This window comes from Stegostoma tigrinum, chromosome 3 (assembly GCF_030684315.1).
Source record: "Stegostoma tigrinum isolate sSteTig4 chromosome 3, sSteTig4.hap1, whole genome shotgun sequence".
Classification (NCBI taxonomy): domain Eukaryota; kingdom Metazoa; phylum Chordata; class Chondrichthyes; order Orectolobiformes; family Stegostomatidae; genus Stegostoma; species Stegostoma tigrinum.
Genome location: NC_081356.1, coordinates 21,300,473 through 21,317,204, shown reverse-complemented (window position 1 = coordinate 21,317,204; position 16,732 = coordinate 21,300,473). Strand labels below are relative to the sequence as shown.

The window sequence follows — 16,732 nt, the reverse complement described above, 5'->3', positions numbered from 1 at the left end:
GCATATGGATGACATCACCGTTTTCTGCTCAATGCACAGATTCGTGAGCATCAGTGACTGATCAGTTCAAACTGGCCTCAGGAGCCACGGTAAATCGAGGCAAGAGTGAGGCCACATTCTTTGGGAACTGGGCTGACCTATCACTTATCCCCTTCACCATCAGGTCAGCTTATCTGAGGGTGCTGGGCATATGGGCTGGTGGGGCTGGGATTGAAGCAGAATGTTGGAGGACTGTAGCATCAAGGTGAGGCAGAAACTGGGCAGATGGTAGCAACCCAACCTTTCCATGTCAGTTAAAAAACCGGGTGTAAGGTGTTATTGGTGTAAATCTGGCCCATTCCCCAAACTTCCGTCACTGTAGTCACCTGAACCATTTTCCTCTTCATTTAGAGGTCTAAGATGGACCATGTACAATGCTCTGGATAAAATGGCAGGGGTGGGGTGGTGGGGGTGTTGAAGTATATACCCAACACCACCCTGTCCTGATGGTTACTTTTATGTGGGCTGTGTTAAGCTGTATGTAGACCCTCAGTGTGCAAACACAATATGCCACTGTACTGAGATTTTGTCTGTCCCCAGTGTTGGTGTGGGGGCGGGGTGTTGGGTCCAATTGTTATTGGAAGGCTGCAAGTAGTTGGACTGTTCCACATTACCTATCCCTCTCGGAAAACTTTGTAAAGCAAAACACCTTTGACCACAAGTCCATCAGGAAGTGGTCAGCACATAGTGGACTTGAGACCCTGTGAGAGAAGAACAGAGTTGATCCTGTCAGATGCTTCCTTGAGCAGACTTTCAACATCATTTGGCAGAATGCCTTTATTGCTAGAATTTTCCAACAATCACCAAGCTGTAGCTTGGCTGGTGGTGAGAAGGCACAACCTGTGAAATCCTTCATGCACATCCACACTGTCTCACAACCACATGGTACCCTTGAAGCAGCTGCACTGGTAGGAAGACTGTCACACATCTGTTGCTGGAATGTGCTGATGCAAAGAAAGTCTGAAGAGAGATACAGTGGTTTTTGTTGAGGTTCATCCTGAGCAGCTCTGTGATGCAGGACTCTGTGCTCTGTGTACTGTTCCCCAGGACGCATGCTGAGACAAACAGCAACTGCACCTGGAGGGCCATCAACTCAGAATGACACTCCTTGGTGTGCCCGAAATCTGATGGTCTTCTAAGGTAAAGAGTTGACCTCAATTGAGTATTGCAGACTGGCACATTCTAATGTTTAGGACTTTGTGTTGAGAGGCACACTAGAATTGAGAGAAGCTGCCACCAAGATGCAGTGGTAAAGAGCACCATCTAAGATCTTACCACCAAAGTACAGTGAGGGTCAGTGTTAGACTCTCCCAGAGTGTCAAAATATATCTAAATAAAGTTCTGCAGGAGTAGAAAACACCTTTTATTGCAACTGCAGGAAAGCTCTGAGGAATATAAATATTCTTCAGAACTTTTTCTGTGCTTAAGGATGATTTTTATGAATAAAGTATACTTTCAAAATCAGAATAATACGGTTATGATGTAAAGGTCTCCAAATGTACAGCACCTGTTGCACAGCACTATATTGCTCTTGTGGTCAAATCACTGAAATATTTATGTTTAAAATCAACGAGTCTCCATTCTAACAGTTAAATTGACCACAGTTGCCTTGCTGTTCTCTATTTTACCCAGCCTTGACTTTTTTTTGGCTGTTAGTGTTGCTACTTTTTTTTATCTCTGGAGAGTTAACTTAAAGTCCAGTCAAATGGCAACGTACTAGAATTTTTGGAGGCGAGCTATGAGGGTTGGACAAAGGTCAACAGTCAGTCATGGTCATAGCTTCCATTGGGCAAACATCCACAAGATAAAACTGATGTTAGTTGGGCAGCCATGGCAGCTAAAAGTTACTGAGTCAGAAGAAAAAGAATTGATAATAGCTGCAGTCTAACGTAGATCAACCTGTATCTTCAGGAAAGTGGTGACATGCATCACTCTCTATTGTGTCCACTTAGTTTCAAGTCATTGTGAGATCAGTATCCAAACAAACCGAAACTAACCAGCCAATGTTTCTTCTCCAGAACCCACTGCAGCAAACCAAACTTTGACTTCACCAAAACTGAGCTGACTGCAGCTTCACTGTTGTACAGTTAAGTCTCAATAGCCAAACTTTAGCTGTTACAATGATAGATCATTGACTGCAGCTGTTACAGTGCAGCCTAAATAGTAACTTTGGTATGTGTAATATCCTGACACAATTCTTTCACTGTTATGAATTTTCTAACACACAAAATGAAACTCACTATCCATATGCTCGATTTATTGGGTGAAGGGGCTTGCAGCACATTTGCATATATTCCCAGAAGTGTGTATTATATACCTTGAGTCAAGCTGTTAGGCTCGTAGCATGTTGTTGCAAGCATAATTGCTGTTGCTAATCTCAACAGCCAGCTAATACAACAACAGTGGTGAAGCACAGATTTGCTGTAGAGCTCCAAATGTTCCATGAATCACAGGAGTTTCACTGATCTCCTGACGAAAGGTTATGTATTTTCTTTAAAAATGTGCTGGTGCAGATTTATACTATTTAATGCAAAACAACTGAAGTCGTGTTTGATTAAATGTTGTTGGAAATAGCTATGAGGGTTGGAGTTTACTTCATAGTCACAAGAGTAAAACTTGAAAGGTTTATGGACACCTAAGATTGCACTACAGCTTTAAATTTCCTTATCCTTGATCTCTGCCATGTGTTACTGTTTTATGTCTTAATAAAATGAAACCATTTCATTGACAGAAAGATGTAAGTACAATAAATTACTTTGGTTGCGGACAGTAAGAGAAGTCATTGGAATATCATTTTTACAGGCTAATCCCACGTGGTTTGCAGAAGAATAAAACTGTACAATATAGCAACTTAGCAATTCTAGAGCAGTCAGATACTATTTAGCATTAAAGTCCGGCACATTGAGATGGTCAAGCTTTTCATGTGCAGTGTGTTGGTGTCCCAGATCAGTCTGAGCTGATGGTGTCACTGAAAATCACAGTCCAAATGAACTTCCTTGGTGAGCAAGGTTCTGTCTGATCATGGTTGATGGGCAGTTGAATCTCAATATACTTGGAAACCGCACCTTTGAAATCTCTCTGTTCCATGTTTTGCTCTTCTAAATTATAAGAGTAAGTGTAAATCTTTCTGTGGCCAAAGTGCGAAGAAATTCAATCCCAGTTGTATGGGGCAATGCCCTTCATCACTACACCATCAAGGCTTGCAAGGTCACTGGTTGGCCACCTGATTGACAGGGGGCATGCAGCCACCTCTAACTCCTATTTCTCCTCATGCCTGGAAAATTAAAGCTCTGCAATGATTCAGAATGGGGAGATTCTGTCTCTCTGCCACTGAGGACCAGAGTTCCCTTTAAGGTATGCCATTGTTCAAGGTGCAACAGTCCATCAAGTGCCATATGCTTACATTATTATATCTGTGCACTTCCTGATGGTGAAATGAGGATTATTGCCAAACTAACCCATAGGTAAAGAGCTGATGGACTCTCCCATAACAGGAAATTACGAAGTGAGAGCTAGATCTCACTGTAAGTGGGTGTTCGTGGGAAGTGCCACAAAGATGAAGGAAACAAATCAGCAATTGAGAGAGTCTACAATTGGGAGTGTCAGGGACACTCGAATGCATACCTGAAGTGAAAGCTTCACTCGCATTCCCCCTGATTGTTAGTCAAACTGATCTCAAATTCTGGTTTCTCTCTCCAATTCTTTTGGCACCTGGCTCTACTGCAGTGTGCAGCAATGAAGTATGTGCTCACCCAGCACTTGTTTCCTCAGTAATCTAATTTGCTGCTTCCTTCCAAAACCCTCATACTCAACATTTCAGTCCCTGACACGCCGCTTGTAGACCCTCTCAATCCCTGACTCGTTTCCTTCCTCTTTGTGCCCCTTCCCACAAACCCCCCACTCACAGCGAGCATTAAGAAGTGTGAAAGAGTGAGCAGGAACATGGTTGACAAGTAAGAGAGGCAGCAAGCTGAAAGATCAGGGGGAGAGATGGCAAACTGGAAAGGAGCCATGAGTGCAAATGTTGGTGAGTTGGAGCATCGGTGGGAGGGCATGAAAAGGAGGGAGCAAGGGTGTTGGGCTCGGAAAATGGTGAGACAGAAAAGGAGGCAGCAGTTGTAGGTATGTTCAAAGAGCCAAGTTATTAAGAGTTGGTGAGCTATTATGATATTTTGTTATTAAGAAATAATGAGACAATTTCAGGGATGGAAAAGAAAAGGGTAAAAAAAAAAGGAAACCTTGCAATTATGTACTTCTTTACAACCCACAAAGTCATAAAGCTTTACCAGTTGTGAAGTACTTTTGAAGTGTAGTCACGGCTGTAAAACAGAAAAGGAAGTAGCCAATTTATGTACAGCATTCTACCACAAACTTCAATATAATGACTAGATAATCTGTGTATTTTAGTGATATTGATTGATGGTGTAGAAATTGAACACACAAACCTTTGGCTTGGAGCCAGGAGTGCTTCAAATGAGCCAAGTCTAATACAGATGGATATAAAAGGTCCCGTGGCACTTTCTGAAGAGAGTGGGGCACTTTCTTGCAATTTGACCAACTCTACCAAATCTGCCTGAAAAGAAAATTTGCAGTGTGCTGCTACGTAAGTAAATGTGGACATTTCACAACAATTACACTTCAGAAGCATTATCTACAGTAAAATGTTTGAAGACATCCTGAGGGAATGGAAAGGCACTATGGAAAAGCAAGTTGTTTCTTCACAAAACTTTAAATCGACAATTATAGCTCATTAGTCTTTGATTCCATGCATATCTTGTCATTACTGCATGGTTGTGAAAATCAGTGCTGTACAGTAAGTACAATAGACATTTACAATGAAGAAATCATAAGGTTAGGAGGCCACACATGAGTAGCTCTTAACCTGAAAATAAGTTTTTGAGATGAAAAGTAGCAACAATGATTTGTGATGGATGATTTATTTGCTTATCCTGCCGGACTGCAATAAGAATAGGTTGCTGCACTGTGTGCACTAAATAATATTTGTTTATTAATTGATAATTTCTTTATTGTGTTCGCAGTTTAGTGACCCTGTCCACGAACTGCTGCTAGAAGTTATTACCTGGGTCGGAATCCTGATATCCCTTGTGTGCCTCCTGATCTGCATCTTCACCTTTTGTTTCTTTCACGGACTTCAGAGCGATCGAAACACTATTCACAAAAACCTTTGCATCAGCCTCTTTGTGGCCGAGTTGCTTTTCCTAATTGGAATCAATCGTACAGATCAACCAGTAAGCATGTCTAGTTTTAAAGTTAAAGGCCTAATAGACTTAATTAAAATGGCAATCATATTGAGTCCTTTTACGTTAAAGAAAACCCCATGCAATTGTTTCTTTCATCATGTAAAGGTGCCGGTGATGGACTGAGGTGGCCAAGATCAGAAGTCACACGACACCAGGCTATAGTCCAACAGATTTATTTGAAATTGCAAACTTTTGGAGCACAGCCCCTTTGTCAGCTGTTGAAGTTGTGTGACTTCTGACCTTGTAGTTTCTTTCACTCATATCTGAGGACAAATCGGCTTTTGCCAAATGATGAGCCACCAATTTCTCAACTAAATTGTTCTGCATACGAGAACTTTGAGAACGAGGGCAAGATATTCTGTCTTGGAGGATCATTGCAGCCAAGGCTGATGTTTGGGGCCAACTACTGAAAAATTTAAAGACTGAAGAACCTTAAAGAACCCTTATCAATCAAGTTTTGTCTCTCATGCATTGAGCCATTGCCATCAATTGCCTTTACTGTCAATGTGATTAAGATTAACAAGCTCTCAATAGCCCTGGGACTGAGCCCTCAAAATATATTTGGCAAGTGCTTGAAAGATCTTTCTTTTTTTCTCTGATTTTCCACCACGTGAAAAATGCCATACCGATTTTGTAAGGATGACAGACAATCTTTACAGAACTATTGACTCCAGCTTGAATCTGCATCATCATTCACTACACTGGAAACTCTGTGAATGCTCGGCCTCTGCCTCAGATCAGTGCCTTCATACCAACCAACATCAATTTAACATTTATAGGAATGTTTCATTCTGTCAAAGGTTATGGAAACTCATTCATTCACATTCTTAAAGGACTACATGTAAACAACTTTAACAGTTTCACCTTTATGATATTTCTGTGAATGAATACAATTTAAAATATCGTGAAACTTTGCTCACTATCAACTTTGAAGCTGCTCTATTTAGTTGAAAAAGTTAAAATGCGGAGACAAAGTTTGTTCCACGTAATTGATTCTGTCTTCTCTCCTCTAAAGCTTAAGAAATAGTAAACGGTGTGTGTTTTTGTGATAGTTGTTTTGAGCATTCTGTTTCTTTCAGATGACTTAAAATGATAGAAACTATGCTACTAAACTTAAATATTAGTTCTGATGCAAGGATGACACTTTCTCAAACTTTATTCCTAAACTGCTTGCCCTATCTAGTGCTTCGACCCCAGTCAGATTATTTGGCCAGTGTTGATTTCTGTCATGTTGCGATTTACCAGTGACATGTAAATAAAACTTCCAATTTCCCCTCAACGTCACAATTTTGAGAGGATATCTTGTGTTGGTCCATGCCATAATCTGTTAGGTCTCGCTTTTCTCAGCTAAAACTACTCTAGTACCACCCATTACAATACACTAAAAATTGCGCCCACCACCCCCCACCCCCCCGTACCCACCCATCTTTTTTTTATTAAGAAAGGAGTTTGAGGAACTCATGTAATCTCTACGAATTGGTGCCATTGTCTGTTGGATCTTTTCCTTCTCCTTGCTCACCATGCCAAAGCAAGGATTTTCAGGTCTATTGTGAAAGGGTGGGGAATGACACAGTGTGACATTACTCTTGAAGAGAGATGGCGCACACAGAGTGGACTGAATAACTTTCTTCTGTGTTGGAATCATTCTATGATTCTATTCTGATATTCGCAGCCTAGATTGCTTCCTGCTCCAGCCATGGCCAAACTTCCCTATCTTTCTAATTTCTCTCCTAGCAACGTAAATATTGTATCAGAAGCCATCACATCCAGGAAAGCCACCTCTTGTTCTCTTGACTACATTACTGTTTAAGTCCTGGTCATGCAACTTCCCTGCCTGTCAGTTTTGCAGGCGGCAAAACACCTATCATTACTGTACTGCAATGAAACCCACTCTTGACTCCTTACAAGCTGCCCCATCTTCAAGCTCTCTTCCTTGTTACCTCTCAAGTATGTGCCCTTCCTTGCCATAATAAAAAAAATTGTAATTTCAAGTCAGCGCACACTGTTTGCGGGGTACGATTCTGCATTAGGGGCTTAATTGACATGAAAGAAGATGATTCTCATTGCTGAAAACGTTGCAGTGCCTGTTCATTGCTGCCCGAATTCCTCAGGGTAGTTTCCTAGGCCCAAACATTGTCAGCTACTTCATCACTGAACTTTCCTCCAGTCTATCAGAAGTAGGCATGCTTGTTGGTGACCACAGAATCTTCAGCCCTACTTGCAACTCCCCAGATACTGAAGTAAAGCGTGCTCATTTGCAACAAGATGTGAACAGCATTCAGACTTGGGCTACTAGGTGACAAGTGACGTGTAGGTCACACAAGCATCAGGCAAAGACTGTCTCCAACAACAGGGAATCATCCTGATATTCAACAGCATCATCATGACTGAATCCACTACCGTCAATGAGCTGGCGATCAGTATTGACCAGAAACTTAGTTAGACGAGCTACATAAATAGTGTGGCTTCAAGAGCTGGTCAAATGCTGGAGATTCAATGATGAGTAACTCACCTCCTGACTCCCCAAATGCCTGATCACTGTTTACGGGGCAGCACGGTGGCTCAGTGGTTAGCAAAGCAGCCTCACAGTGCCAGGGACCAGGGCTCGATTCCAGCCTTGGGCAACTGTCTGTGTAGAGTTTACACACTCTCCCCGTGTATGTGTGGGTTTCCTCCCACAGCTCAAAGATGCGCAGGCTGAGTGGATTGGTCGTACTTAATTACCCATATTGTTCCGAGATGTATAGTTTAGGTGGGTTATAGGGGCATGGGTTTACGTGGGATGCCGAGGGTCGGTATGGATTTGTTGGGCAGGAGGGCCTGTTTCCGCACTGTAGGGATTCTATGATATCAGGAGGGTGACAAAATATTGTCCACTTTACCTGGATGAGCACAGCTCCAAAAACAGTGAAAAAAACTTAACACCATTCAAAACAATCCAAGCCACTTGATCAGTATCCCAGCCAGAACCACAAATGTGTGCATCTCTCAAAAACTCCTTCAACACTTTCCAAACTCAGAACGTCAGGCACCTGAAAGGATAAGGACAGTGGATACCTGGGATTACCATCACCTGCAAGTTGCCCTCCATGTCACTCACCATCCTGAATTGGAACAATTACCACCACTCCTTATTTGTCACTGTGTCAAATCCTTGAACTCTATCCCTTCCTAATTGCAAAGTGATTCAACTACACCACGTGGACAGATGTAATTTGAGAAGGCATTCAAAAGAACCTTTTCAAAGGCAGTTAGGCATATTGTATCTTGCCAGGAAAAAATCACATCCCTAGAACATAATTTAAACAATTCCCTATTTGAATCATTCCAATTCGATCGCCATCCAGCTTTAGCTCCAAAACAAACTTAACTGAATTTCCAAACCATGGTGATTTGGATTTTACCGTAGAGTTTGGACACGGACACAGTACTGTCGTCTTTCCTGCTTTGTACAGTTTAGTGGAGCTGTCACCCCAGAGAATAGGCAGTGACAAATTTTCCATTGAGAAGCAAAATCTTGGCCTCAAATCCTGCGGGGACCAACTTTAACACTAGTAAGCTAGTGATAGGAGTAGACGATTCAGTGCTTGAATCAGTTCCATCTTTCATAGCTGATCTGCAATTCAACTCCATAAATACACCTTTGTCCCATGTTCCATAAAGCATTTGATTGACTTTTGTTAACCAGTCTTAATTTAAAACAATTTGCCTCAATTCAAGAAGGGGCCTTCAAAGTTTGTTACAAGAAAATGTTTCATAATTTCAGCCCAGAAAGGCTTAGCCCAAATTTTAATAGACACTGCCCTCTATACTTGTGCAACCCAACCTTCTTTTGTACCAATTTATGCCTTATTTGTCCAAAGTGAATATGACAGAACAGACAAGGGTTAATTTCCAACTTCACTGAGTGGGAAGAAACCCAGGGAACCTGATTTTCTGTTTTGTTTCAGTTGTTTTGGATTTCTCTGAGAAGTAAATTGTTGGGTACTACACCAAGCGGTGGGTGCTCATTGAAGAAGTTGAAAATTACATCACATAATACTCAGTGATTGTAACTATAAGTGTCTTACCTGCTCCACTTTTGAACCACTTACACCTCTTTTTTTATTCCTCTCTTCATATACACTACTGCTATAAATTAGGTAAAGTTATGGTCCTAAACCATTTGCCGTAATCAGTAATTAAGCTATTTGCAAAGTTCTGCATTCTGTAATCCTCACTTCACTGAACACTTTCAGATGAGCTAACTTATGTACTTTAACTAAGATTTAACTTGTTCAATATCATTTTGTCCGTCTTTTGTCAAACATTTCTCACTTGTTTTTGACAAATAGGATCACTCAGAGTAGGTATGATTAAAGTGTAGCCGCTCCTTCCTTCCAATCCATCACTCTTCAGGCAAGATTACTGTTTTTGTAAAGCATTGTGAACAGCAGGATTTGTTCCTATAATTCTTCAGCAGTTTTCAACTGTCTACTTAGCAGTCAAATTGGTGCTTAAAGGAATGATTGATGGTCAATTTATGCCAGTGTTTGTGATGCATCCTGTTGGTTTTCTTGGTGGTTGACTGTGTGTTTAAGTGTTTTAAGTCAAAACAACCAAAGTCTATAAAGTTTAATGATTCCAGGAATGACTGATGGATTTTGGAAAGCTGGATGTGAAGTGAGTCAAAGCCCACTGAGAAATCTTTATAGTGACATTTGAGGGTCATGTGCTGAGTCGTTATATTTGTTAAAATTCCATAAGCATTCCCTTGCCAAAAACTAGTCAATTAACATTGTTTTTGCTATGTTAGACAAAGGCTTTCCGATTAAAAGAAGGTACTCAATGCTGGTGGAGAAAGAAGAATTCAACAATTGAACTTTAATGGACAATGCCCTTGTCTGCCAATGTATTCCCTTAAGCACCACTTTGTATGTTTCTCACCCGAGAAAATTTCTTTTCCATCATTCTTACTCCACGCCCTCTCGGGCACGGGGGGGGCGGGTGGGGAAACAAATGTTTTAACCAAAAACAAAAATCAGTGGCCCTGTATAGAACTAATGGAGATTTTTGAGTTGGTTACGTACTCAACAACCAAGATAAAGGAAACACTTGTCCTAAATTTCTGCCACCAGTGAACGTGCAAATTAGCTGCCTGTAAGGAACTTTATCGCATGTAACCTCAGCTAGTCATTCAGAAGAAATTGTGATAATTGTAATATTTGACGTTAACAAAGACTGTAAAAGTTTAGTAGTAAAAGAATCCATCTTGTTCATCTATCATCTGTTTCTTACAGATTGCTTGTGCGGTATTTGCTGCTTTGCTTCACTTCTTTTTCCTGGCTGCATTCACATGGATGTTCCTGGAGGGTGTTCAGCTCTACATTATGTTAGTGGAGGTCTTTGAAAGTGAGCACTCCCGCAAAAAATACTTTTATCTTGTTGGATATGGTGTACCTGCACTTATTGTCGCTGTTTCAGCTGCTGTGGATTACCGGAGTTATGGGACAACAACAGCGTGAGTTTCCAGTTTGCTTTGAAAATCCCTTACCAGACGCGCTGATTACTTCTGGCTTATTGATGAATTTATAAACATGGGCTCCCAGTAGTTTGGTTTGAATAATTTAATAACCGTTTATCACACCACAGCTATAAATTTGCATGAAGAATACAGATGGAGGTGAATACATCGAGCTGGGTCATTTTCAGGTTGTCATTTGTCAATAAAGAACTCCATTTTGGCAAAACCTCTCATCCTTCATACATCAGGATAGTTGGTCATTTTCAGCAATCAGCCATTTTGTTGAAAAATGGGAACAGGACTAAGTCTGCAAACTGCTGAATCCTACTGTTCGTGTGAAATATGTGTTCCTGGCTTGCACTGTGTGGGAAGTTGTTTCCCAATGTGATTTTTCACCTGGCCAACCAAGTAATGGCCAGGCTCACCGCTCAGTTAAAACTCAATTGAAGCTGATGGGCCAATCAGAGGACTTTCCACTTGAATAGCAGCCTGTGATGACAGGTGAATAACTGTGCTGCATAATTGAGGAATTCTCACTGTGACATTTTCAAAGATGGGTTTTTCCATTAGGTCACCACTACAGGCAGTGGAGATAGGGTCCTCTAGAGAATGACTTCTGGCTGTTGTGTCACCTGCCCAGGCAGACAGAGAGGATCCCTCAGTCTCCCTGGATCACTGGCCCTTGTTATGCTACTGGCAAGTGTGACAAAATGTGCCTTTAAGAGGGATCTGTTCTGTCCTGTTTCTCTTGTTTCTGTCCTGGTGTCGAGGTCTCTGCTCCATAGAAATCAGAAAGTAGAGTTTATTTTAAATTAGATAAAAGAATCATGAGTGGGTGAAGCCAGGCTCTCTCAGACTCAGCGTTTTAGTTTTTCCTTGTAGTTGTTGAAAATGGGGTTATTGGGCTTGAAGCTGCTAGAGAAAGCTCTCTCTCTGCTGCAAAAGCTTGAGTTCTCACTCTGCTACTGTCAGTGTTTCCTTTCTCTCGGACTGAAGAAGATAGCAAGTGAGGAAAATCTGTTTTGTTGAATTTGCCTTTGCCGAGGGTGTGTTTATTGGATGCTGCTATACTGGAATAGTTGATGAGTAGGAATTAAGTAATGTTTTGTTAAGTGTTTCAAAAATAAAGTTATACCACTTCTTTCCTTTTTGTTTGTATTATAACTATAGTGTAAAAATAAAATGTGTTCTGGTTAAAGATTGGTAGTTTGATACCAAATCACATGTGGAACACAGTGTCTTACAATTGCCTTTAAACAAAATAAAGCTTAGGATCTAAGAGATAATGGGAACTGCAGATGCTGGAGAATACCAAGATAATAAAATGTGAGGCTCCACTCAGTTCGCAACAAACAACTGCACCTCCCAGTCGCAAACCATTTCCACTCCCCCTCCCATTCTTTAGACGACATGTCCATCATGGGCCTCCTGCAGTGCCACAATGATGCCACCCGAAGGTTGCAGGAACAGCAACTCATATTCCGCCTGGGAACCCTGCAGCCATATGGTATCAATGTGGACTTCACCAGTTTCAAAATCTCCCCTTCCCCAACTGCATCCCTAAACCAGCCCAGTTCGTCTCCTCCCCCCACTGCACCACACAACCAGCCCAGCTCTTCCCCTCCACCCACTGCATCCCAAAACCAGTCCAACCTGTCTCTGCCTCCCTAACTGGTTCTTCCTCTCACCCATCCCTTCCTCCCACCCCAAGCCGCACCCCCATCTACCTACTAACCTCATCCCACCTCCTTGACCTGTCCGTCTTCCCTGGACTGAACTATCCCCCCCCCTACCTCCCCACCTATACTCTCTCCACCTATCTTCTTTACTCTCCATCTTCGGTCCGCCTCCCCCTCTCTCCCTATTTATTCCAGTTCCCTCTCCCCATCCCCCTCTCTGATGAAGGGTCTAGGCCCGAAACGTCAGCTTTTGTGCTCCTGAGATGCTGCTTGGCCTGCTGTGTTCATCCAGCCTCACACTTTATTATCTAAAGCTTAGGATCTAGTTTATCTCGTTGATTTTTTTTGAGGGTGCTTGGTCTGGTCCAATACAGAAGCTACCTCCACATTTTGTTAAAACAAATGAAGTCTTCTGTCCATATTTCTGCAATTGCTCAACAGTAATAGCATGTTTAAGCAATTTTTATGTGGCTAAGTTTACGGGATTGATAATTAATTTTCTTTCTTAATTTGAACGCACGTCCAGACCATTTTTTTTTAAAGGTTGTAATTCTGTTCAGATGGACTTGTCAAATCCATTCTGTTCATTTATCTGGCTGCCGTACATGCAGGGAGCTGCAAATTCACTGAAAAACACCAACCATCTTAACCACAGCCTAAGGTTATATTCCTGCACACCCCTACCCCTCACCGCCCCCCCACTGCTTCTAACCATCATCTGTATTCCAGCCAATATTACTTCCCAATGCTCCCCCATTTGCCCTCTCCCCCGTGAGGGGAAAAGTAAGCCTGAACATAGAACATAGATCAGTACAACGCAGAACAGGCCCTTCGGCCCTCGATGTTGCGCCGACCTGTGAACTAATTTAAGCCCCTCCCCCACACTATCCCATCATCATCCATATGCTTATCCAAGGACTGTTTAAATGCCCCTAAAGTGGCTGAATTAACTACATTGGCAGGCAGGGCGTTCCATAGAATAGGGCGAGGAAATTGACAGCCTAGCCACCAGACCTGCTTCTACATCTCGCTAAGAGATAATAGGAACTGCAGATGCTGGAGAATCCGAGGTAACCAGGTGGCACAGCAGGCCAAGCAGCACCTTAGGAGCCGATGAAGGGTCTCAGCCTGAAACGTTGGCTTTCCTGCTCTCTACATCTCGCTAATCCTGGCCCTTTCAGGCTCTGAACTTCAAACTCCTGATGTACTCAAGTAAAAGCAGCTGGTTAAAGTTACTGTTGCACAATCAAAATCACTAGACACATCTCTGAATAACTGTACTACTGTAAAAAATTTTATTTGTGCAAAAGAAAATATCTTTTGCGAATGAAAGCAGAAGTTGATAGAAATATTTGCGCAAGAAAAATTTTTTAATATACATTCCTTTCTACTTTTCATTTAAAACCTGTTGCATCTCTTAAGTTTTCCCAGCTCTCATGAAAGGTTGTTGACTGGAAATATTAATCCTCTTTCTTCCTCCATGGAGGCTGCCTGTCCTGTTGAGTATTTCTAGCATGTTCTGTTTTTATTTCAGATTTTGAATATCTGCAGTACTCTGCCTGTGTGCACATAATACCAACTACCACATCCTTCTTTGGAATGCGTTGTTGAAATAAATGAAGTCTTCTGTCCATATTTCTGCAATTCCTCACCAGTAACAGCACATATAAGCAATTTTTATGTGGCTAAGTTTATGGGATTAATAATTTTCATTCTTATTTTGAACGCCCATACCTTTCTTTTTTTTTAAAGTTTGTAATTCTATTCAGTTGGCCTTGTCAAACCTATTATATCCATTTATCATATAAATGTAACTGAATGAAGAAGGCAATTTTCAAGAGAACTACAAATTTGATCCTGCTGAATGTAATGGAAATTAGGTGATTAATAATTTAGTTAAAGGTCATATATCTGCCTGAGCACTCCGCAATATTTTAAAGCCTGGAATTATTCCTGCTTTTAATAGGACATAGTTTTAACAGCCTAAGACCTGAATCACCACAGCTCATCAAAGTTCAGACCATGTTCTTCAGTTTATTTTGGATCAGGTTTTACTCGGCCAAAGCTAAGATCTAGTCCCGTTCAATAAAGGATTGACAGGTTGTAGTTAATGGGGAGGAGAAAGCAGCTTAAAGCTCGAAAATGCAATGGCTATGTTAAGTTTTTATTTCCCTGCGATGATTATCTGACAGCTGAAGAACGTGCTAGTGCACATGTGCTGTCATCAACTCTTGTGCCATTTCTCTGCTTGCTTTTCCAAGAGTTAATTATCTTCTTCCATCAACTGTGCTGTCAAAAAATGTGCCTATAATTCAACATTTAAATGAACAATGGTGTAATAATTCCTGGCTCTCAGCAGCTTATTTTGCAAAGTACATTCCTCTCTGTCAGTCCACTGCTGTTGATGTATGTCCTGCTCTCAGACCTTGAATGCTGTCCCTTGCGTTTCATTACAGATGTTGGTTGAGGCTCGACACCTACTTCATTTGGAGCTTTATAGGTCCTGCAACCTTGATTATTATGGTAAGTGCTGCTAATTAACACAGCACCTTCAAGGGCACAAAACAGACTTTCACTGGACCTTTGCTGTACGCCCTTAATTTATAGACATTCATTTTAAAAATAAATAATCCTCTCTGACCACTTAGCCACAGTGAGCAATTATAGGGCTCTAGTATGAAAAAGAATATGATTGTTATTTCTATAGCTATAGGTCCATAAAGAATAACTGTGGTGAAATAGCCAATTAAGAAATGTAAAAAAAAGGTGTTTTAACATTTAGTACCTCCAATTTATGAAAATATGTCATAGTATTGTTCATTATAATCTCCGATTACCTTGACCTTAAGTAGACCCTTCAAGTTTGTTTTGCTCCTAATTATAGCTGTGCAATTTTTTAATGATGATGCCAATTCTGACTCATGCAGAATTTCTGAAAATTACCACTGAAGCTGTCAGTGAACACCTTGTTTCTCCTAATCTGCTACAACTGGATTCCGAAAAAACAGTTCACCAGGAATCTGGAAATCGCAACAGACCATCGGAATTCTCAATACATAGTGCATCAATGCATGTAGATTCATTCAAATTTGTGATCTGCGATAGAGGAATGGCACTGATTTTTAATTTTAAATATTCCCATTGAAGAGGAAAACAATCCCAAGGGAAAGTGATCTTACCATGATGGCGATTATTACTCTAGAAAATTGAAAGGAATAGAAGAGCATGAGGAACCCTAAACGAGATGACATTTTAAAATTATGAAAAACGAAACCTCATTTTGTTTTATTTCTTAAATTTGCAGTTAAATGTGATATTTCTTGGGATTGCTCTTTACAAGATGTTCCATCATACAACTGTGCTGAAGCCAGAATCTAGCTGTTTGGACAATATCAAGTAAGTTACTACCATCAACTCCTATGAACATTTTCTTCTTTAAGAAAGTTGTTGTTAATTTAAAATCCAGAAATGAGTAGGTAGTTCCCAGATTTTTGCCTGCTTTGTGTTACTTAAGAATTGAACAGTGCATTATCCTTTGAACTTTGTTCAATAACTAGAAAGGATTGTGTACTGTTAAGATGTTACTTGCCACCGATGTGAAACCTATCTCACTATTGATCTAGTATGTATGCTTTTATTGCACTTTATCACCTTGGCACGCAATTCCTTGAATTGATAATGGTATTTGTGAAACAGCTGGAACTGTATTCAAACTCTAAAAAACATGCTAAGTAACAGTCAACCAGCTGTCTATTCCTCAGTTGCAATGTCACCACAAGTTCCCTTTTCAGGTAAGATTATAAATGGGGTGACTTGAAAGATAGTCCACATCATATCCATTTGAACATTTCTTTTCCTCCTGAATTTTGAACAAGCATCTATTTTATGTCACAAGTCATTTTGTCAGATGTGCAACCCCTCGTCTTTATTTTCACTTCCGCTGGCCACTCTGTCAAAACTCGTTACATTTCTTACGTGTAGAAGACCTTGCATGATTTCCATGCCCCATGCACACACTGAGAAAAAGATTGTGGTTCAGTTCATTAGATTGTAATTTGAGAATCTGATCAGCGCTGTAATCTCAACACGTTGCTCTCGGAAGCCAGCAGCTCCGATGAATTTAAAGGGACAAAATGCGAGATTCTGTGGGGTGTTTTCTTTGCAACAGGATTTTATGCAGGTAGCAGACTGCCAGGCAGATGTTTTGGTATTCAAGCACACATTCAGGGCAGGTTAGTGTGACAGCCCTG

General features: G+C 41.0%; 1 protein-coding gene across 8 annotated transcripts in view; it reads left to right on the top strand.

Moving 5' to 3' along the window:
• The window catches only part of adgrl3.1 (adhesion G protein-coupled receptor L3.1), a 633,648-nt gene that overhangs the window by 536,149 nt on the left and 80,767 nt on the right, over positions 1-16,732 (top strand). For all 8 annotated transcript variants that reach the window (XM_048527072.2, XM_059643687.1, XM_048527071.2 and 5 more), the window contains 4 exons: positions 5,079-5,288; positions 10,580-10,800; positions 14,939-15,005; positions 15,787-15,878. In XM_048527072.2, coding sequence (XP_048383029.1) covers positions 5,079-5,288; positions 10,580-10,800; positions 14,939-15,005; positions 15,787-15,878 — 590 coding nt within the window. The remainder of the gene's footprint in view (positions 1-5,078; positions 5,289-10,579; positions 10,801-14,938; positions 15,006-15,786; positions 15,879-16,732) is intronic.